Genomic DNA, 22,758 nt, shown 5'->3' with positions numbered 1-22,758 from the left:
TCCTTGTCCATCATGTCTGACCACCCACTTTTATGTATTGCCAGCCACCAGAGTTGGGTTTTAGTTGCCATCTGTGGCCAAACTGTTATGAACTGTCTTCCTCCTCTAATTTCCGTTCGTTCTCTTTCTCCTCTCTCATTCTGCAGATTGCAGGAATTGACGCTGTATAACCCCGAGCGCACCATTACGGTTAAAGGCAACGTTGAAACCTGTGCCAAAGCTGAGGAAGAGATAATGAAGAAAATCAGGGAGTCTTATGAAAACGATATTGCTTCTATGAATGTTAGTTTTAATATGGAGGACATGCCTTTATTTTGACGAACCGTTAAAAGATGTTTTCAGTTGCATTAATATTGTTGTCTTTAGTGGAGCTGGCATTAGATGTAATCTCTAGTTGATTTTTGGCACCATAGTGAGTGTGCCCGGGGGTAGTTGGGAAGAAGGCTTTGATATTAGGCTTGGCTCTCTGATTTTAGCAAATTAGTTAGTCTTTGAGCCTTAGCTTCCTTATCTGTTCTGTAAGACTAATACCTACCTAAAAAGGTTAATAACTTCGACACAATATTAATTTGAATGAGTATAGTAGGAGTGTGGGCTTGAGAGGTAGGTATGTGAACTGGGTTTGAATCCCACCTCAGTCACTTATTAGCTACAGCTCTGTTCTCTTGCGTGGTCTCCAAGCATTGGTTTCCTCATCTGTAAGGTGGGGCTACTGTGCCTACAGTGATGCCATGATTAGGACTGGGATTACAGGAGATAACGTGCGTATAGAAGCAACTGTTACGAATTCAAAGCTAAGACTTACCTGGTTAGTCATAAGCCATGGAGACAAAAGGATTAAAAATGACAAAATAATTTCTCTAGCACAATGAAAGCAATTAAAGTGAATGGCTGACATTCCTTAATAGATGGAGGGTACAGACAATGTAAGATTTCAAAAGTCCATTTTGAATTTTCAAGTAAATGATTGAAAAACACACTCCTCCATTGGGCTCTACACCTAAAAGAAGGGAAATAGAGAAATGATATTACCTTTTGTGAGAAGAGCCTAGAAGAATGCTGATTGTCTTAGCCCACATGACTGGCTTCCTGACCCACCTTTCCATCATCCCTGCTCGTCTGATGTCTCAGAGTCCCTTGCGAGCAAATCCGACTCCATATACCTTTTGCAGATTCTCCGGGGCGCTCACACCTCAAGTCTGGCGTCTCCACCTCAAAGATAGGTTTAGTTGCCATAGTTACATGGGATGAGACCTGATTTCCAAGGATCTTGACTTTTAGGCCTTTAGACCCATGGCTGCCAAATTTTATCCAAGGAGTAAAAATCTTTTTAATGGCTTGTTCTGTATCTGGTTTGCTTTTCAATGTACAAATCTTGTTTGCTTACTTCTTCAACTAATGCGTGTTTCGGTCTGTATTTACTGTGCCCGTAGCATACAGAGTACATATTTGGTTAAGCACTCCGAGCTGGTCATTAAGGAAAGGAAGGGTGTGTTTCCTGCTTTGAGAAAGCTCGTGTAGCTTCGCATCAAGGAGGGGGCAAATGAGCACACGGCTTTTAAAATATCAAGAAATATAAACATATATACTCAAGTATAATTACAGGGAACATCTGCTTTGTTCTAAAATTTGAGTCATAAAATGATTTTTTTTCTTTACTAGACAAGAGGTCACAGTCTGAATATTGTCACTTATAAATACACTTGATTTTTTAATTGTAAAATGAGAGACTTTTTTACTCTTGCAGCTTCAAGCACATTTAATTCCTGGGTTAAATCTGAATGCCTTGGGTCTGTTCCCACCCACGTCAGGGATGCCACCTCCCACCTCAGGGCCGCCTTCCGCGATGACTCCTCCTTACCCGCAGTTTGAGGTAAGATCATGGACCTTGGCTTTCTGTGTGGTTGAGTGGGATGCAGTCAGAGGGACACAGTCAGATTTTGTTGCCCTCAAGCAGTGTGACATTAAATGCTAATCGGGACAAATTCTCATGTAAAACCTGCCCCCGTACGATGTATCAGTTGAGAGCCAGGATATGCTTTCCAGTTCATGTCAGTAGAATCTTTTTACCTGCCCCTTCGTGGAGTAGGTGGAACAGCAGTTTTGGAGTGGTAGGATTGTCAGCATTGGTTTTTAAATATCAAAAAAGGTTGAGACTTTGGGGTGGGGGGGACGTCAGTTATTTCTAAAGGTTGAAGGAAAGGACTTTTCAAAGGCTTCCTTCATCTTTAACTTCACTTGGAAGTTAACTGCTTTGAAAGGTCGATAACGGGGCGCCTGGGTGGCTCCGTCAGTGAAGTGTCTGCCTTTGGCCCAGGTCATGATCTTAGGGTTCTGCAGTCGAGCCCCATGTTGGGCTCCCTGCTCAGCGGGTAGTCTGCTTCTCCCTCTCCTTCCGCCCGCCTCCCACTCTCTCTCAAATATATATATATATATTATATATATATAATTTTGTTTAAAGGTCAGTAGAGACATGTTTTCCATTTTGAGTGTGCTTTTTAAATAGTTCAAGATAGTTTTGCTCAAGGTCTACTGTGTATGTGCGTGTGCAACCATTAAACAGCTTTTATTCGTTCGTAAAGAGGTAGACTGTTACTAAAGAAACCCGACTTTTGTATTTGCTTTTTAAGAATAGCATTTTTTCTTCAGGTTTCAAAAATGGGAGACCAGTGATAGTATAAAAATGCAGAATAGCAGATACTTTACAGAGTAATTTTTATAGAAAGTAGTTCACAATTCTGTTGCATAATCCGTGGTAATCGGAGGTAGACAGTCATGTGAAATTTAGCAACATTCTAGGATCTTCCGTCACGGATTTGTTTAAAATCTCTCCCTTACTGTTTGACTCTTCTAGAATACATGCTTTGAGTGGTACCTCCAGTACCAGTTTAGGAAAACGTCCAGCTGGAATTGGTGTTGGGCATTCCATTATAACACTGTCTAGACTCCATGTAGAGTAAAATGCTTCTGGAATTATACAGAGAGCACAGATTGCTGAGATTGTTCATATTTTATCCCTTTATAAAGGAGAATTCCCTTGGCCTGTCCTTAACCACCAGACTGTGTTAGGTGTTCTTCACTTTTGGCCTCTTCTTGCAGTGTTTCTGCCTTTATGATCAGCGACATTTGCACCTTCCCCTGCAACTCACCTGCTGCTGCAAACATGTTTGGTCCTTGAAGCCATATAACAAAGCCCATGAATCTATGGATAGGCATCAAAATTTCAGTGCCACCTCAGTGTGAATAGATTTCATCATGCATTATCTGGAGCTTTCCAGCACAGCTAATGGGGCTGTGAAGTAGCTGACTTGTGTGTAGCTTGATGCTTAAAGGGGCGGCAGGAAGGATCCCTGGGGTGAGAGCCCAGGTCCAGCCCAGCTCTGCCTGCGCTTTGTATCGCCATAGGTCACTCTCCTCTTCCCTCTGCGTTTGTTTTCTCACCTGTGCAATGAAGAAAATGAACTAGATGAATTACCGCTAAGGAGTCTTCTCTCGAGTCAGGCATTTCTAGTCTTTACAGAATTCAGTAATTTAAAAAGTTTAAGAGGAGGGTAAAAGTGAGCCTAAAATAGGAATTGGAGAGTATATGGACTTAACATCTAATATGGCTGCTAGTTTCTTTATTATAAATAGATGCATTTGTCATATTACTGAGTTTAGGGCAGATGTATCCCTGATGCTTTTGTGTAAAACAGCATTGATTAAAAGTGACAAGGAGCTGATTATTTAACTCTGTGCTAAAGAAGTTCTTACGTAACCTGCACCTCTGCTACCTGCCCTAACCCAGCTTTCTCTTTGGGCATGCCCCTTAGTTTGTTCCTCACTTTCCCAATTTGTAAACTGAGGTGTCATTTAAATTCTTTTCTCTCTACTGGTTACATATCACGATCAGTAGAGCTTCTCACATTACGACTGATAGCATTACCGAACATTCGGTCCTTTATACTTATGTGGCTGTTTCAGTGCAGAAATTCCTAAAGTGAATTGTTAGGTAGCTATTTTTAAGATACATGAATACTAGGAATATTATCTAGATTTCATCGGGTTTGTAATTTAGTGATACCGTTCTGTGTAATGGGTTCTTGTGTTCTAAGATAAATTAGGATTAAGAGAAGTGAGAGTATGTTTAAAACAGTATTTCCAAAGGACTTTTATGATTTTAAATGTCTGAGTGACTTAAGCAAGTAGAGATTTTGTTTCATTTTAAGAATGGGAGAAGAGGGTCAGTGATCTTTAATAAAAGCGAATCAAAAGTAAATGTAAGGAAGATCCCACTGGAATAGGTGGTCTTTGCTTTTCCTGAGATTTTAAAGCAGAATCAGCGAGGTGTAGAAGCAGCCAGTGAGATCAGAAGGTGGAGAAGCTGCCAGTAGTAATGGTAGAAACACTGCAAAGGGGAAGGAGCTCGGAACCCCTCAAGGCCTGGTGGTTTCATGGGCAGGAAAAGGAAATTCTCTTATTGAAGGGATAAATTGTGGACAGTCTTGTCAATCCAGGTCACTTGCAGAATTCAAGTGGGCATTTTATTCTACATGTCTGTAGGCAGTGGTACAATAGAATCCCCAACTTCACACGTGGCCATTTCTCTAAATTGGTGTGGGAGGTACCGAAACACTATGTGCTAAGAAAGAAGACAAATCTACCATCTGTCTAGTTGGAATAGTTGATAAATTATGCTTATATTGCATGTGTTTGCTGCAGGTGAGTGTGTTCTTGCAATTTTTCTGTAGATTTAAACCTACTAACTTTATCTCTGCATATTAGTCTTAGACCTCAAAGAATGTGTCAGGAATTATCCGGAGAACTATTCCTGTAATCTACCCCTTTTCTCTAGCGTGGAAGACATCTTTTTGTGGATTTCAAAAATATGTGCTCGCAATTGCCTTTCTTCTTAGAAATACATAGGTATATAATCCTGTCTTGGAAATTTGGTATATATTTTTACAGATGTTGTGATTAAAGGTAATTATTAATGGGAGCATTGTACTAGTTTTAACTTCATGTCCTCAAGGAATTCACCTTGATGTTAACCACAGTATCATCATCACTCTTAAGAAGTTTGGCACAGGGGTGTGGGGGTGGCTCCGTCAGTTAAGCGTCTGTCAGCTCAGATTGTGATTCCAGGGTCCTGGGATCCAGTTCCCTGCTCAGCGGGGAGCCTGCTGCTCCCTCTCCCTCTGTGGCCACTCCCCCGCTTGTGTGCATGCACTCACTCTCTCTCTCTCTCTCTCTCTCTATCAAATAAAATCTTAAAAAAAAAAAAAAAAACAGGCGCCTGGGTGGCTCAGTCGTTAAGCATCTGCCTTCGGCTCAGGGTGTGATCCCAGGGTCCTGGGATCAAGCCCCGCATCAGGCTCTTCTGCTACGAGCCTGCTTCTTCCTCTCCCACTCCCCCTGCTTGTGTTCCCTCTCTTCGCTGGCTGTCTCTATCTCTGTCGAATAAAAATCTTTAAAAAAAAAAAAAACAACTTGGCACAATATTATTTGATATGCAGTCTGTACTTAAATTTCATAGTTACCTTAATAATGTTCTATTACATAGCTGTGTTTTTAGTAAAGAATCCAATTAAGGGTTATCCATTGCCGTTAGTTGTCATGTCTCTCTAGTCCCCTCTTTCTCTTTTCAGCAGGCGTTCATCCCATGTGGTGTCACCTACTGCCTACCCTCCCCCTCTTGTTTTCTTATTTATGGCATTGCAAAATCCAGGCTAGTGGTTAGAATGTCGCCTGTGGGTTTGACTGACTGCTTGTACATGATAAGGCTCAGGATTGTACCTTTTTTGAGGGCAGGAATATCTTCTCTGTGTCCCATTGGGAAGCAGATAATGTCATGTGTTTCATTGTTGGTCATGTTGTTTGATCATAAAATTAAGGTAGTATCTGTGCGATCTCTGCATTGTAAAGGCACCTTTCCCGTCTATGATTAAGATTTAATCAGCAGCCCTTTGAGAATACATGTCTTGCTCCCCAGCAGTCTTTCCCCCAGCGGGTTTACTCTCCATTGCTGATGGTCGCCCAGTCATATATTACTATTTTTATGTCTGCCATCTTTTACATTTGTTAGTTGGCAATGTTCTGTAAAGAATAGCTTTCTCTACTTTCTGCTTTACGAGGAAAAATGTTTTTTTGTCCTTTACGTTAGAATTACCCCAGACCTTCTGTGTCAGAGTCTACCCCCCAGGGCAGGAATGGGGGCCGAGGCTCAGGTATTACTACTTCGGAAAGCTCTCTGGCTGACTCCAGTATGGACGTGGGCAAGGTTAACAACAGCTGCTCTGTTTCTTAACTGCATAAGAACCTGTGCCTCTCCTTGGACGTACATGAACCAGAATCTCAGTGGGAGCAGATGGAAGCTCAGAAATCTGTGATTTCGTAAAGGTCATCAGAAGTTTTTCATTACCCATTCATTGTCAAACTACTGTTCTGCAAGGAATGTTTACTATTCTGTGTCAAGGGTAATTCACAGTAGACGATATTTGGGATAAGCGTAAATACATACCACTCAGGTATGTCACTCTTTCTAACTTGTTTGGTGCTTTATTTTAAAGTGTGGGTAAGGGGCGCCTGGGTGGTTCGGTTAAATGTTCAGTTCTTGATTTGGGCTCAGATCGTCATCTCAGGGGCATGAGATCAAGCTCTGCATCGTGCTCCATTCTGAGCATGGAACCTGCGTAAGATTCTTTCCCTCGGGCGCCCCCACCCCGCTTGTTCTCTCTCTCTCTCTCTCTCTCTCTCTTTAAAAACAAAACAAACAAACAAAAAAAAGTCGTCAAAAACTTGCCCCCTTTTCTTTGGATCACCTGTTATTACAATCCACAAATATCAGTTCAAAAGTATCTATGGGATGCTGCCATATGTCTGTTTTCCTGCCTTTAAATATATTTTGGCATGCTGTGTATATCAGGATTAGCTATGGCTATGTGTTACAAGAGAAAAAAAATGTTTTAAATGAGTTTTCCTTCTTCCTCAGAAGAGGCGAAGGGTAGACTATCCAAGGCTGGGAGTGGTTGTGCTGCATCATCTAGGACAGGTGCTCTTGGCTTAGTTATCATGCTGCCTCCTGGACCAGGGTGACTGCTCAAGCTCCAGCCATTGAGTCTGAGTCCAGCCAGCAAGGATGAAGGTTTAAAATCAACAGCCACCTCATATAAGGACACTGCCTGACAATAGCTATTTACACTTCTACGGGTTGCTCTTGTTACCAGAACATAACATCAGTTACATCTACCTGTGAGAGAAGCTGGGAGACCGTGTCTATAACTGAAGAGATGAATAAATCTGCCTACTGGATTTAGTACTAGTCCCTATAAAGGGAATTGCACAGAGCCTGGGAGGGTGCAGGTGAGCTTTTAAGTTCTCTCAAAAACAAAACCAAACAAAAACCACACACACACACACACACAAAACCCAGGATAATCTAAATTGATTCTGGAGGAGAAAATTCGATCTTTCAGATTCCACTCCTACAGATTATTTTCACATCGAAACAAAGGGAAAACACCATTTTCAGAGAACTGTGTTGTGTTTCTGGATACCAGTTAGAGTGAACTATGCTTCCAAATAACTGTGAGGTAATTTCCTAATTTACTGTTTCAAGGGAGCAATTCTTTCACAAGGTCTGTTTCAGTATAGAACTTCTTTGTGGGGAAGTACTCAGTTGGAATAGCTTTGCCGTCGCTGTATATTATTAGACTCGGTTCGTTGTCTAAACACAGCTCACTGATACTATGAAGTGTACCTAATGGTCACCACTTTTTGAAACACAAACTTGTTTTTAAAGGCAATAATTAAATTTACCAAAGCTTTATCAGTTTCTTTTTTCTTACCTTTTTTCACATTCCCTTTTTTCCCCTTTGGCTTCACTGTTCTTCTTGCTGAAGAACCTAGTATTGTGGGGCTGTGAGGGTCTGTGATGACATGTATTTGAAAACTGGGTTAGCGGAGGAAAGGTTGGCAGGTGCGGGCTCGCGGCCTGGCGTCTGCAGCTGCGGATGCGAAGCTTGCCGGCCCTTAGGAGCTCTCACGGGTAGTCTGTGGCTTACTGAGGGTGACCCTTTAATCCTCGATGCCCTGTAGGTTAGCAGTGAATCTCTTCCACTTGAAGTGTGTATTGCCTGGTAAGAAGTCGGTTTTGATGACTCAATGTTTCAAAGATTCTGCCTCTTTTTATGTATTGCTTCCTCTTTCTTTTGGAGTTGTTTCATTTTTCTACTCATGTTTTCTCAGTGCTGCTTTGTAACATGAAAGGAGAATTGATGCACCTTGACTTTGGATAAATCCCTTACTTCTGTTCCATTCCAGAACTTTGTTCACCCTCCCACCTCCCCCGACCCCCAACGATGTATTCTAACTGGAACCTGCCAGGTGGATTTTTTTCTAATAGAGCCAGAGTCGGTTCTTCCAATGGACAAAAAGTCTCTAGTTCCTGCCTAGCAGCTGGCTTATGCAGTACTTAATTGGCAAACTTTGAGTTTAGAAATGACAAGAAATGCTCCTTTCAAAAACGCTCGAACAGTAGGGAAGAGGCAATTGGCAGCTCCTGAACAGAGCAGGAGCTGAACTTGGCAGCGCACAGAACAGCATCCATAGCTGAGTGTTACTTCCTGGCGTTTGGGTTGGCAGAAGTTAGCTCAAGTGCTGTTGTCTTCATAATTTTGATAGCGTCTTTGGAATCTTCCCAGAAGTCTCCAGAACAATAATGTGATCCTAAAATTGCTAACTTTCTGTTTATTGAAAAGGCAAGAAAGATGAACATTTTCGTAGGTTTTTAGCTAGTTCAGGGTGCTCTTTGAGAAACAATATTTTAGGAGTTGAAAGGGATTTTTGAGTCCGTTCTCTTAGCCTTACTTCTTAGGATTTCTTATTGTAGGTACAGCTCTTTTGTCAGTAAAAAAAAATTCAAAGTCAATAACTTACCGTCTACATTTACAACCTCTAGGAGGCCTTGGTTACTCAGCTATGGGGAGAAACTTTCTGTGCCCTTTTTTTTTTTTTTTTTAAAGACTTCAATATTCTGTTCAGGTCATGGAGTTGAGTAAACTTAATTTCAGTTCCAGACCCAAATCCATTAAAACAAAACAAACAAAACTAAACAAAACAAAAACCCCAGGAGTATCTGTTGTACAAACCGAAGGGAAACACTGGCGTCCTTCCAGTTCCTGAAGCCTGGTCTCGTTGGCTGGCGGGCACGTCTCCGTGCCTTTGCGATGCCTTAGATTCTGTTCCCCACAAAGTAGATACACTTAACCTTACTGTTTGCTCATTCTTGTATCTCCTCGTGATAGACGGTGAGGAATTACTCACTGGCAGACTTCCCCAGTTATGCAAACTTTCAGTGGAGCAGCTTTGTTCTCATGTTAGTTCAAGCTCTAACATAGAGTCTGCCAAGAAGTCCAAAGGAAGTTTTGCCGATAGGCATCTGGCAGAAATCGTAGGGAAGCAGCTTGGGTCATGTGACTACCCTTCACCTCTGAAGGTTTAGGAAGAGGGGTTCAGGATAATGCAGCTGGACCTGAACTTAAATGCAAAGCTTGATCTCAGAGACTTAAAGTCACAGGTGCAAGAGGCTTATCCCAACCCATTGTTCTGGCTTCATCGTTTTGTGAGAGTTGTCTACATATCCACGTCGTGGAAACAAAGCTTGGGATTGCAGAACTCTCCACGACAGTAATTTGCTCCACAGACCAGTTTAGCCATTGTCAGAGAGACAGGATAGTTCTGGGAGGTGCCGTATATTCCCAGAGGAAAAGCTCCTGTAAAGGTAGCTTGTGGTCAGGGAGGTGCTGGGTGGACATGCATGGACTTGGCGTGAAGGGCATTGGGTGATGTTCAAAAACGTCTCCCCAGGCCTCAGACATCTGACGAGTGAGGCGCCGTCACCGGGAGCGCGTCCCTGCCCATCGGGGTGGGGCACCACCTGCCTCCTGGTGTGTCTAGGCTGCTTTCTGACACTGCTTTTTCTGTTCGACAGCCTCTCTTGTTCCCGTTCATCCCAGCACAGCACATTTTTCTGTCTCTATACGGAGTCTTTATGTCTTCACCCCTTCCGAAGTTCTGTTAAAATTTGGTCCTTCCGGCCCTTCTCTACTGACCACGACTCCTCTTCCAAAGCCTCACACAACTTTTAAGTTTGCTCTTAGTCTTCGTATGGGACGTGTTCACTCCTACTCGATCCCCACCCCCAAAAAGCAACGAAAAAAAGCGCTGGTGGCCTTTCATCACCATGTCAGAAAGATTATTTGGCTTTTGTTCAGCTTTCGTGGCGACAACATAGGTTTGAGCTCTTCTCCTAGCAGAGCTGTCCTCAGTATCTTCTAGGCCAGGACACATGCCCACACTGTGCTTTCGAGGCTCTGCGGCTTTCGCTCCAAGGATTCCTGTTAACATTGCTCCTCTGAAGACAGAAGTTGCTCTCTGGGATCCGTCCCGGGAAAAGTGTTTTTTACGAAGCAAATGGATAGATTTTCTCTTCCAGGCGTACTCAATTATGCAGCTGATTTTCTTTTCTTAAATTAGCTGCTAGGAAGCTTAGAGCCAAATGTATACAAGAGCAGCATTCCTGGCTTCATCTTTTATATTCAGGTCCCTGTGCTCTTATTTCTTCGCCTCCTTTGTTTTACTTCTAGATTATGTGTATTTTCTAAGCAGCCTAAAATCTTTCTGGAACAAGGCCCAGAAAACAAATAATTACACAGTCGTGGCAAAATACAATGGGGCAGATCTGGGCAAGTTACACATCGGCTTTAGTCTGATCATTAAAAAGGCCTTAACACTGTCAGGCCAAAAACAAAAGTATGTTATTCAGAAGAACATGGTATAGATGTTCTCAGTGAGATAAAATACTTAGATTCTATCTTTACTTAAAAAAAAATTAGTTAAGATTATCAGTTTTACCATAAGGACTAGAATGACAGATTAATATTAAGCATAATTTATGGTCAGTGTCCATGTGAATTCAGTTACTAAAATAAGAAAGGCCTTAAAGTGTCCCCTGGAATAAATGGTACGTGGTCATTGTGGGACACACTGACAGGCTGTGAGGTGTGTGCTCTGCACACAGAGGCCCTATTCTTAGGACTGGGAAGTACTAAAGAAGGAACTAACGTTATTCGTTCAGGGTTCTTCACTGATGATAGCAACAGAAGTGCCTTGGCCAAGCTATGCAGGACAGGCCCCTGTCACAGATCTGCACAGTTCAGAGTTGAGTGGGAAGGCAAACCCTCTTCTGGGGTATTTGTTCCAAGAGTGCTTACACGGAGCTACCAGGGAGGCTTCACATGGCTGACCGCTGGCTTAGTCCTGCAGTGCGGTAGGACGTCCTGGGAAACACCAGGAGTACCAGTCATGAAGAAAGTAGTACAGCTATTTATACGTATGCCAAAGAAACAGAATCCGATGATTTTCCTCAGTAATATTTCCTGGAGTTGAATTTGAGGTTAACTCTTAAGAGGAAATAGGAGGTACTTGTGGGTTAGAGGTCAACGAAGACTTTGAAATAAGAGCACAGTTCAGAGGATTTTTATCTGTAGGAAACTCACACGGGGTCTTGAATCGTAAGTTGCTTTCTGTTTCGTAAGTGCGAAAGGCGTGGTTCAAAATAAAATGATTTCCACCTTTAATATAATCGTTGACCATAAAATAAATGTATTAGTATGAGAATTTGGAAATATCTGTCGATTTTAAATGTTAATGCTCCGATCCAGCATTTCTATTACATAAAATCTTAGAAGTATTAGTATAGGGGCACAAGATTGATGTTGAGAGATTTGATTGCCGTGTTATAGAAATTAGTGAAAAAATGTGGAAACCAAACTTTCTGCAGATCTTGAAAACAGCACCTTCAGATTCAACAAAATAACTGTCAGGTAAACGTGGAATAGTGGATTTTTTTCTTGGCAAGTTTTCTGTGATGTGGTTATTTTATTCTCACAGTGGAAACAGACGTTGAGACTCTAAGTTATAAAGTATCTTAAACACACATAAGATGGGTGTGTGCAGGTGAGACAACAGATCTATTGCTGTCGGATCCTTGTTCTGTTGGAGCATCGTGTGTGTGTGTGTGATTCAATTAAACTATTAAAAGTTTTTGTAAATTTTTTTGCAGTATAGTTGACATAGAACATTGGTTTCAGGGGTATGACATAATGATTCGATATTTGTATATATTGCAAAATGATGACCACAATAAGTCAACATCCATGACCATAGTGATTTTTTCCCTTGTGACAAGAACTTTTAGGATCTCTCTTAGCAACCTTCGAATACGCAGTATAGTATTAACTATAGTCATCAAGCTGCACGTTACATTCCCGTGACTATATATTATATAGCTGGAAATTTGTGCCTTTTGACCCCCTTTACATTATTCTTAATCTTTAGTTATCCCTTTTCTTCAAAATAAGGAATTTTTTAAAAAGTAGGCTCCACACCTATGTGGGACTTGAACTCACAACCGTGAGTTGGATGCTCCCTGACTGAGCCATCCAGGTGCCCCCCAAATAAAGAATTTTTTTTTTTTTAAAGATTTTATTTATTTATTCGACAGAGATAGAGACAGCCAGCGAGAGAGGGAACACAAGCAGGGGGAGTGGGAGAGGAAGAAGCAGGCTCATAGCGGAGGAGCCCGATGTGGGGCTCGATCCCATAATGCCGGGATCACGCCCTGAGCCGAAGGCAGACGCTTAACCGCTGTGCCACCCAGGCGCCCCCCAAATAAAGAATTTTTAATGGACTGTCTCTGATGCCATTTTTTGCACATCGATGATCAAAGGCTTGAGCTTTTGCCAATGACACGTGGGAAATTTCTTTTGGCTCAGAAAGTCATACCAAGGTAGAGAGAAGAGCGATACCCCCAGGGAAGGCAGCACCTCCTCAGCTGAGATTTCCATTGGGCTCTTACATAGGTCTTTTTGTTTTGAGAGCGAGCGAGAGAGCGCGAGCTCCAGTGGGGTAAGGGGAGAGGAAGAGGGACAAGCAGACCCGTTGCTGAGCAGAGAACCCCATGTGGGGCTCAATCCCGAGACCCTGAGATCATGACCCAGGCTGAAGTCACTCGCTTAACTGACTGAGCCACCCAGGCGCCCCGGGCTGTTCTTAATCACTTCTGCAGCTCTGTGGTGTAAGCACATCCGGGCCTGTGGGAAGCGGGCTGCGTCTTTTTTTTTTTTTTTTTTTTAATGGCTTAAGCGATCGGTCCAGGGTTGAATGCGGCCGCAGCACCAGTCGGTATATGACCATGTACAAGTCACTTAATCTCTTTCACTCAGTTTTCTCATTTTTAAAATGGAAATGTCGTTAGTTTCTATTAGTTGTATGGGTTGTGAGGTGTACATGAGGTGATGGGCCTCACAGAGAGGACTCACAAACTCTGACCACACAGGAATCCCGTATGCCGCTGCTCCCTGCTCGTAGTTACCTTCTTCTGGAACCGGAATTTTGACCTCAGCATGCTTTTTACCCATCTCCCACCACGCTAAACACAAAGGTAGCACTCACATGTTCCATGCACGTCTTCACTGGGATTCCACCATTCTGTGTGGACGGAGTGGAAAACTTACTGTATAACTTGTTAATTATCAATTTTGAATGTTCGGAACCTTTGACTAAAGCAGTTTTACTTCGAAGAATTTATGTAGTAGAGGTATTTGTACAAGGGCACAATTTTTTGTACAAAGATTTGATTGTAGCATTACATGAATTAGTTGAAAATTGGTAACTACACACACACACACACACGCACACACGTGCGTGGAGATGAGACCGCGGTGGTGAGTCTAGCTGCAGGAATACCCTTTTTAGGGGGATGAGGCAGGGGCATATAAATGACATTGGAAAGAGATCCAAGCTGTATCGTTACGCTTAAAAAAAAAACCAAATTAGAACATGTTTTTGGTAGCATGTTCCCATTTATTTCCTATTTTGGTTTATTAAATCCATTTCCCCCCATGAAACAGGTCTGTCTGTCCTTACCTAGTTTCCCATGTCGTCTTTTCCACTGGGTATGGTCATTCTTCCTGAGCATTTTGCCTGGAAGAATTAAACTTATTCGGGTTTGGTGCTTTATTTAGGTAATGAGTTGATTATAGAGGTAACGGTTGTTTGGGTCAACATAAATTTTTCTGATTGATTTTTGGTAACTCCTACTAGACAAATTTTTGACATTTTCAGATTTATTGACATTATTGTACCTTTTTATCTTACCTAATATTTCCCTTTTCTCATTTCAGTTTATAACTGATACATAGACAAAAGGTTTTCCTTTAAAGAACCAGCCTGGCCTTTTTTGTTATTTCCAGAGTGTTTCTGTACTAATTTAGTTTTTAGAAAATCTTTGCTTCAGGGGCGCCTGGGTGGCACAGCGGTTAAGCGTCTGCCTTTGGCTCAGGGCGTGATCCCGGTGTTGTGGGATCGAGTCCCACATCAGGCTCCCCTGCTATGAGCCTGCTTCTTCCTCTCCCACTCCCCCTGCTTGTGTTCCCTCTCTTACTGTCTCTATCTCTGTCAAATAAATAAATAAAATCTTAAAAAAAAAAAAAATCTTTGCTTCAGAGGAAGGAAACTATAAAGACTATGAAAAAAAATTCCTACTAAATAGAGTCATCTGTGTCCTGTGGTGGAATGGCCTTCGGTAAGTGCGTGTCGAGGGACAGGTGGAATGGCTGATTCGTGTGTACGGGGCTTTCTGCTGTTGCAGCAGCTCCCCGTGGACCTGTGGTTCCAGGCGCTCCACGCTCTCTGCTTGCACAATGCGCTCAACAGGGAGGAGAGGGAGCGGATGGTGCCCCTGCCCATTTGTGTGTTGTAGGAGTGCGGTCATTCGGTGGACCGGTGTGAAGTGGCACAGAATTTATCTCCTCGTGCAGTAAGAATGAATGAGCCCGGTACTGCTGTTTCCTTTGACTGAGATTTCCAGAAACTGCTTAACATGATCATATTCTAGAGATTTTCCCAGTTCCTGGGTTGCTTGAAAGCAAAACTGTTGACATGTTTGAGACTTAACGAATTTAGAGTTTAGTAAATGAGAAATCAGACTAAAGCTGTTTCATGGCTCTGTGTGAACATATTACAGTACTTGAGGGACCAACTTGAGTACTTGGAAACGGAATTTATTGTATCCTCCATAACAAGAATGTAAGAAGGCTCAAGAGAGAATTCTGTGAAGTGTTTCTTACCAAGTAGTTAATGTGTACATTTTTTTTTTTTTTTTAGATTTTATTTATTTATTTGACAGAGACAGCCAGCGAGAGAGAGAACACAAGCAGGGGGAGTGGGAGAGGAAGAAGCAGGCTCCCAGCAGAGGAGCCTGATGTGGGGCTCGATCCCAGGACTCCGGGATCACGCCCTGAGCCGAAGGCAGAGGCTTAACGACTGAGCCACCTGGGCGCCCCTAATGTGTACGTTTCTTACTGCAATAAACATATCTTCTAGTATCTCTATAAATCTTAGTTGGTAGGTGTACTTAAAAAAAAAGGGGGGGGCGCGCCTGGGTGGCACAGCGGTTAAGGCGTCTGCCTTCGCCTCAGGGCATGATCCCAGCATTATGGGATCGAGCCCCACATCAGGCTCCTCCGCTATGAGCCTGCTTCTTCCTCTCCCACTCCCCCTGCTTGTGTTCCCTCTCTCGCTGGCTGTCTCTATATCTGTCAAATAAATAAATAAAATCTTAAAAAAAACCCACACAACTGCATATTAAGTTAGTGTGTTCAGTTGTGGTTCATCTTAAAATATTTCTTGGCATGTACGGGAAATCTGTACCTGCCTCTCAATTTTGCTGTGAACCTAAAATTGCTCTAAAAAAGTCTTAGAAAATAAAAAATATTTCTTGGAATGAATTTCTTAGAATTGACTTACCCTTGGAAGCATGTTTTTCTTAATGTTGTTAGAAAGTAAGCAAGTGTTGAGGCGCCTGGGTGGCTCAGTCAGTTAAGCGTCCAACTCTTGGTTTCAGCTCAGGTCTAGATTTCAGGGTTGTCGGTTGGAGCCCCACGCTGGGCTCCACACTAGGCATGGAGTCTACTTAAAAAGTAAGCAAGTATTAACGTATGAACATGTGCACGGCTTCTCCATTTTGGAGCCTGTAGCTCACCAGTAACATCACTGGATCTTGGATTAGCCTTTTTTTTTGGCAGGGGTGGGGGAACCCAGTCACTGTGTCCTCTTGAGCGTGTGTCTGTTAGCCCTACAAGAACGACCGTTTGAAGGGAAGATGACTCAGGAAGGACGTAGATGGCTTGAAGTGGGAAGTTGAGAAGTAAAGTACACAGATAAAATGCATTTTTGAAAAATCTTTGAGGAGTTTGTCTTCAAAATGTTACCCATTTGTCCATGTGTTAAGTGGCAAAGGAAGGGCAGAGATGGAAGGAGTAACGAACTATACAGCAGAATCCTAGGGCACTCTGCCACTTCAGCGCGGCATCTAGTTCTCTTCGAATCCCCCGCTAGGCTTGGGTGTGGTCGTGTACGGCACGGTGGTAAGGTCTCACACGGTTCATCATGTGTAATGGGACTCAGTTGTTCTTCCCTTTGAGCACAGTTCATCAGGTATGAAGCAAAACCTGCACGGATAAGGTGTAGACTTGGTGTCCTTGGATGCAGTCATGTTTGTTGATGTGTGGCCCAGAATTTCACTTACTTGTCAAGAATCTAAACTTTATGACTTTGACTTACCTTTTTAATCTGCAAATCAGTGACATCCTAAAGTTGAAGAAAATTTTATGGAGTAAAAAGACCTTTTAAATTCAGACGCTTTCAGGACGAATGAGATGTTGTTCTCAACTTCAGGTTAACTCTTACCAACGAACTCTTGTCAACTTCCTAATATTCCTGTAGGAGAATGCCCCCATCCCTGTGCCAATGGTAGTAGCCTCATTTTACCGAACACACACGTATGTCCTGTCTTTCCAACAGCAATCGGAAACGGAGACTGTGCATCTGTTTATCCCAGCCCTGTCTGTCGGCGCCATTATCGGCAAGCAGGGGCAGCACATCAAGCAGCTTTCTCGCTTTGCAGGAGCTTCTATTAAGGTACTGTTCTGCCAGCTGTGGTTAGTACTTTAATGACAGTGAGTTACAGGAACACGAGTCGTCCTGCCACTTTATAATCGAATTGAACGTTGGCAGTCTATACTGGGGCTACATAGGGTGTGACAGATCAACAGCTTCAACGAAGTAAGCGGACGTCTCAGAAAAAAGTGGTACACAGTCTAGTGCGGGAGTGGTAATTGGGCCTGCTAAGTCCCTGGACCTAGGTTTGTTCTAGCTCATCTTCCGCACGCATGGCCTTGGTCCCTCAAGGTCCCAAATGACAGTATTCTGTGCTGTCATGAGTCTGTGGTCCACCCAGTTGGAGGACACTAAGAACCTTCCTCTTACAGAGGTTTCTTATTAGCTGCCATAGGATGTTTTTATCTCCATTTCATTGCTCAGAAACTGCATCACAAGGCCAGACACAGCTGAAAGAGCAACAGGGAAATGTTGAGCTAAGTATTTTATTATTATGGAAAGTGGGATAACAAGTATCAGAGGACAGCGTATGGTATTCACCAACTAGATATCTGTGTGCTCTGAAGATTCTGTATTTTGATATTCTGAGAAACAATAACCTACATAGCTCATTGTGTTTTAAGGTATGCACAAATTGATAATGGCTCGATGCAGTGACAGTTTTCTTCAGGAACACATCAGTTTAGTGGGGTGTTTTTTTTTTGTCGTTAATGATTTATAAAATTTTTTGTTTGAAGGAATCCAGTACTGGGGTGCCTGGGTGGTTCAGTCAGTTGAGCCTCTGACTCTTGATTTTGACTCTTGATTTCGGCTCAGGTCATGATCTCAGAATCCTGGGATCGAGTCCCATGTAGGGCTCCACGCTCAGTGGGGAGTCTGCCCCTTCCCTCTGCACTGCGTGCTAACTAAATAATAAATGAATCTCTAAATAAAATCTTAAAAAAAAAAAGTACACAGAAAAGTTGCACTCAGATGTTTATAGTATCTTTATTTCCAGCTGACCGCCAATGGGAAGCAGCACATGTTCAGTAATGGGCAAATAAACTGTGGTCCACCTACGCAGAAGATACTAAGAACAAACCATTGATAGATACAAGTTAGTTGGATCTCATGTTACATGCTAAGGGAAAGAAATCAGACCCCAAAGCCCGCATACTCTGTGATCCATTTGTATGTAAAATCTGGAAAAGGCAGAACTATAGGGATAGAGGAAAAAATTGAGTGGTTGCTAGGAATTGGAGGTGGGAGGGAGGCCTGAATACAGAGAGATAGCGGAAAGAATTGTGGAGAGTGAACTATTTTTATTTTGATTGTGGTGGTGGTTATCTGCCTATGCATTTGTTACCAAAGAATGAATTTTACTGTATGTAAATTAAATAGTTAATAAAAAAGCAAAACACAGAAATAGCCCTCATATGCTCTCTTGTAGCAAAAGATAACAAAATACATGAACAGGAAATGCAGCAAAGATAAACAGGTAAAGGAAAAGTGGTGGTACAAGATTGAGGGGTGAACCAACCTTACTGTCCTTCAAGTTTCCTGACTGAGTTAAAAGTAAGTCTTTGACACGTGCAAAAAGAACCTAGTAGACTGGCTTTGGAAAAACTGCAATGAACATTTATTTCCTGAATGAGAACTGAGTATTTACGTATTCAGTTTTCTCTCTCTCGGGCTTCACAGAGGTTGTATAATGAGGGTAAAATGTTTCCAAGTCTGAAATATACAGAGTCTGAAAGATGTACCACCACTCTTAACACTTTGCTAGAGTTACATATACATACATTTCATGTGTGTACTTAGTAGGCACGTACTTGGTATTAACTATTTGTGTTCACTTGGACATTTAGACCATTCTTACTCTGCACAAACAGTGCAGTGATGGACAGAGTTCCTTTAGCCAAGCTGTTACATACAACTTTATTCTTTAAGGTAAGTCTATAAAAGTAGATTTGGTGAGTCAAAGGGCATGTGTTTTCAGGCTTTTTCAGAGACTATAGCAATTTATACTCTCAAACTCCATGTATGAGTGCCTTTAGACCCAGCCCTCCTTCACCAGTATTGACAAATCTAATCAGAAAGATAAAGAATGCTGTCTTTGTTCCAGGGGTTTCCTGTGAATAATTCTAAGAGCTTAGATTAAAGGGAAGTACTTACTTGTTTTATAGACTCAAAATTAGTGAGTGCCCAGCATGAAGTAGGAATAGTATTAGTGTGGCTCTAGATGACAGAGGGAGGGAGAAGAGAGGACTCCATTAAAAATAAAAACATTTTTTGATTCTAAACGTGGGTGGGAAGGGCTCTTGTAGACTCTATTAGTAACCGACAGGGATCGTAATGGTAGAATTTGGGGTAGTTTTTATCGTATTATTTGCTTCCCATTCTTAATAATAAGAATTTGCTTCTTACACGGCATATGTCTAGCAAATTTTTTTCTTTTGAAACAAATACCAGCTGGGTCCCCAAATCCTATGACTCTGGAAGAATCCTGGTTTCCTCGCCCTTCAATAGCTTCTGCAACATTTCCCCTGGCCCAGGCTTTTTGTGTGATTTCATATATTCTGCAAAAATAGAAAAGCTGTTTACTTTCTTTCTGCCAAATTAATGTTAGTTTATTCCATATGTTACTCTAATGAGCATACTTCAGAGGAATTTACCAATAGTCTTAGATTTGTGAACATAGCAGTTTCTTGCACATACAGACCTGGGGGTTCTGACGCATATGGGCCAAAGACCACACTCTGAGCACCACTGGTGTAGTGATGAGGAGCATGGGCAGTGGAGACAGACCACTTCTCCCTCCAGCTGGAGTAGCTGTGTGATCATGGCTGGGCCAGGTAACTCAACTTCTTCAGCCTTCAGTTTCCCCTCTGTAAAGTCCAGCACCACCTCGTTAGAACCTAGTGAGGATTAGTTGAGATTGCATGTGGACGTTTACATCAGGGCTGCGCACAGTGTAAGTGCACAGTTCATGGCAGGAGCCACAGCTAACAAACCCAGGTTAACCACTGCTGCTCTGCAACTTTCTTCCAGAAGGCGTTCGTTGTACACTTAAGTCACGCACAAATGTCAGGCTGGTATGTGTAACGTTTCTATCAGTGGCACCTGAAAGTGTCATCCCGCCTTGATGTGTCTGTTACAGATCGCTCCAGCAGAAGCGCCAGATGCTAAAGTGAGGATGGTGATTATCACTGGGCCGCCGGAGGCTCAGTTCAAGGTATGGGTTCTAGAGTGTGTGCACAGGTAACGAATGAATGGATTTCAAGAATGTTAATGCTTTCTTTTCAGGAACTTCATAACCTGGCTTCTCCCTTAAATATATCTAAAACCCAGTAAAAAGAATCTCCCAATGGAAAATCATAAGAATAAGAACAGAGTAGAAACATACTGAACGTTACATTTCAAAAATAAAGCAGACTTTGTTTCAATTTTGAGAGTTTTGTAACGTTGCTGGGTTTATCTCCCAAAGGAGAATCTGCTCAGTGCCTTGTTACTATGCGAAGGTGAGACCTTTAAGACTGAAATTTACAAACCTGTCTGGTTATTATGCCGTGGAAAACTTGTTCCCCAAGTTTCCCTCTTGTCCTTGAGGCCTTAACCTTGAATTAAAATGCCCCCCTTTCCTCTTACCCTTGAATTAACTCTGAGCCGTGGTCCGTAGTCTGACCACAAATCACTCTAATCCTTCCAATTTTAGAAGTAGAAATGGAACTTTTCTGGCATTTATGCTGGTGTGAACCATTGTTCATACTTACTGGGGTTTGGGACCTTTGCAGCTGGAATGCCCTTCATTGTATACTGAGAGTTGATGAAGAGCAGAGACTGGGCATCCAGGCTGCCAGTTCAAATCCCAGCTCTATCATTTATCTGCTGTGTGACCCTACTCAGCTGTAAAATGAGGATTAGAACATCCACAAGGTTGAAACAAGGTTATAAGGTATAAAGAATATAAAGTGCTTAGAATACTGCTTGCCACATAGGAAGCACCATATACGTAAGCTGGTGTTCAGCAGACTTGGGGTGAATCAGACTCTGCCAAATTCTCAGACACATACTTGCAAGTACATGATTTCTCCCACAGAACTTAGTACAAGTGTACAAGTAACTACTGCATTAGAATGTAACTACTTTATACCAAACCCATGTCTTATTCTACCACCTTTGCAACAGGACAACTCTTGAACCTTATGCCTAAGTTCCCTTAGCTCTAAAATGTGGCTAGTAACAGTGCCTACTTCTCCCCAATTTCCCCTTTGAAAATAACATTCTTAAATCTCTCTTTTCTATGGGACATTTTTCAGTAAAAATCTAAAAGCTTTTTCCACTTCATTTACAGGAAGAATAGGAAACAGAAGGAGGTACTTTGAGATATGGGTGCAGTTGGCTAGGCTCAAACTCAGGTGAAGAAATTTAGTCTCTCACACCAGCCTTCTGGTCCAGGCCTTTGAAGTCCCAACTCAGAAATGTTGTAAACTGCTCCCTTCCCAAACCTACAGGATCACTTTTAGTATGAAATCTTAAAAGATAAACACAGACATCAGTTACTGTATGTTTCTTCTTGATGCTGAGCGCTTTTTTATAAATGGAACTACTATAATTGTATGCGGGGAAATTCAGTTTATTTCCCTGTATCCTTCAATGCCCATGTGGTATGGTGTAGTCACCTTAAAAGGAATATTTAAGAAAACCAGTAATGCTTAAATATTCTTAAAGTGATCAGAGATCTAAGGAGTGGTAAACCTCCCAACCCATACTTTCTGTGAAGAATTCGAGAACTATGTCCTCTAATACCTAGATCTGTGGCCTGAGACTTTGTGAATGAATGGAATATAGGGTACCAAGATGGATTTTGTTTTTTCTGTAACCCCCTATAATGAGCTTATCGCTTCTGCACCAGTGAAAATATAAAATGTGTTGGGCACTTGTTTTTATGATTTACCCTGGTAGCTTGTCAGATTAAACCAACTCTGACTTCTTTATCCTTTGGTATATACTAGAGCAAATCAATGGTTGTACATAATAGAAGTTTCCTAAGTATAATGTCTAGTTGTATGCAGTAGGTATCAGTATGTGTTGACTATAAATAGAAGTGTGCATTAACCTGATTTTGTTGCCTTATTATTCAAAGTAGATGGGGCGCCTGGGTGGCGCAGTCGTTAAGTGTCTGCCTTCGGCTCAGGGCGTGGTCCCGGCGTTCTGGGATCGAGCCCCACATCGGTCTCCTCCGCTATGAGCCTGCTTCTTCCTCTCCCACTCCCCCTGCTTGTGTTCCCTCTCTCGCTGGCTGTCTCTCTCTGTCAAATAAATAAATAAAATCCTTATTTTAAAAAAAAAAAGTAGAAGCCACTTGGCTAAGATGAAGAAACCTGTTTCAATAGAAAATATCTTTTCAGCAGGTGTGAGCCTGCCACAGCTGGCTCTGTAGGTCTTCCCCGTCTCTTATCCTCAAGGAAAATTGCAATTACTTTCTTAGTGAAAGCAGGAAAGGTTTAACCTTTTAGGATCGGAGGGCAAATGGCCATTTGCCTACAAAGAGGATTTATTTTTAATTAAGCTGAGTACTAATTGCCTTTCATTCTTTTTGTTAAAAGAATAAATCCTGTTCAGCCATTCAGTTGCCTCCTCTGTGGTGCCTGTTACTGTGAACCTTCCTAACTTTGCCTTTTAGGCCATCTGCAACAGTCTGTCACATGCAGGTGTGTCCCTGCCAAGGGCCATTCCAGTGGATTTGGGCCATCTCTGAAGTTAATGGACCTTCTT

At 42.2% G+C, this 22,758-nt stretch overlaps 2 protein-coding genes across 4 annotated transcripts in view; one reads left to right on the top strand and one right to left on the bottom strand.

Annotated features, from left to right (window-relative positions):
• The window catches only part of IGF2BP3 (insulin like growth factor 2 mRNA binding protein 3), a 144,360-nt gene that overhangs the window by 118,096 nt on the left and 3,506 nt on the right, over window positions 1–22,758 (top strand). Inside the window, exons 9-12 of the mRNA XM_057304091.1 lie at window positions 147–282; window positions 1,748–1,873; window positions 16,906–17,022; window positions 20,141–20,215. Of these exons, the coding sequence (XP_057160074.1) occupies window positions 147–282; window positions 1,748–1,873; window positions 16,906–17,022; window positions 20,141–20,215 (454 nt within the window). The remainder of the gene's footprint in view (window positions 1–146; window positions 283–1,747; window positions 1,874–16,905; window positions 17,023–20,140; window positions 20,216–22,758) is intronic.
• The window catches only part of MALSU1 (mitochondrial assembly of ribosomal large subunit 1), a 30,174-nt gene continuing 25,385 nt past the window's right edge, over window positions 17,970–22,758 (bottom strand). Inside the window, exons 5-6 of one of the 3 annotated variants that reach the window (XM_057304092.1) lie at window positions 19,703–19,868; window positions 17,970–19,559 (exon numbers count right to left, since the gene is read on the bottom strand). The gene's annotated coding sequence lies outside the window, so the exon portion shown is untranslated. Of the gene's footprint in view, window positions 22,293–22,758 lie in introns of all 3 variants that reach the window. The other 2 variants (XM_026507567.4, XM_057304093.1) reach the window with 2 other exon arrangements.

Source organism: Ursus arctos, unplaced genomic scaffold (assembly GCF_023065955.2).
Source record: "Ursus arctos isolate Adak ecotype North America unplaced genomic scaffold, UrsArc2.0 scaffold_3, whole genome shotgun sequence".
NCBI classification, from domain to species: domain Eukaryota; kingdom Metazoa; phylum Chordata; class Mammalia; order Carnivora; family Ursidae; genus Ursus; species Ursus arctos.
This window is presented reverse-complemented; position numbering and strand designations above follow the sequence as displayed.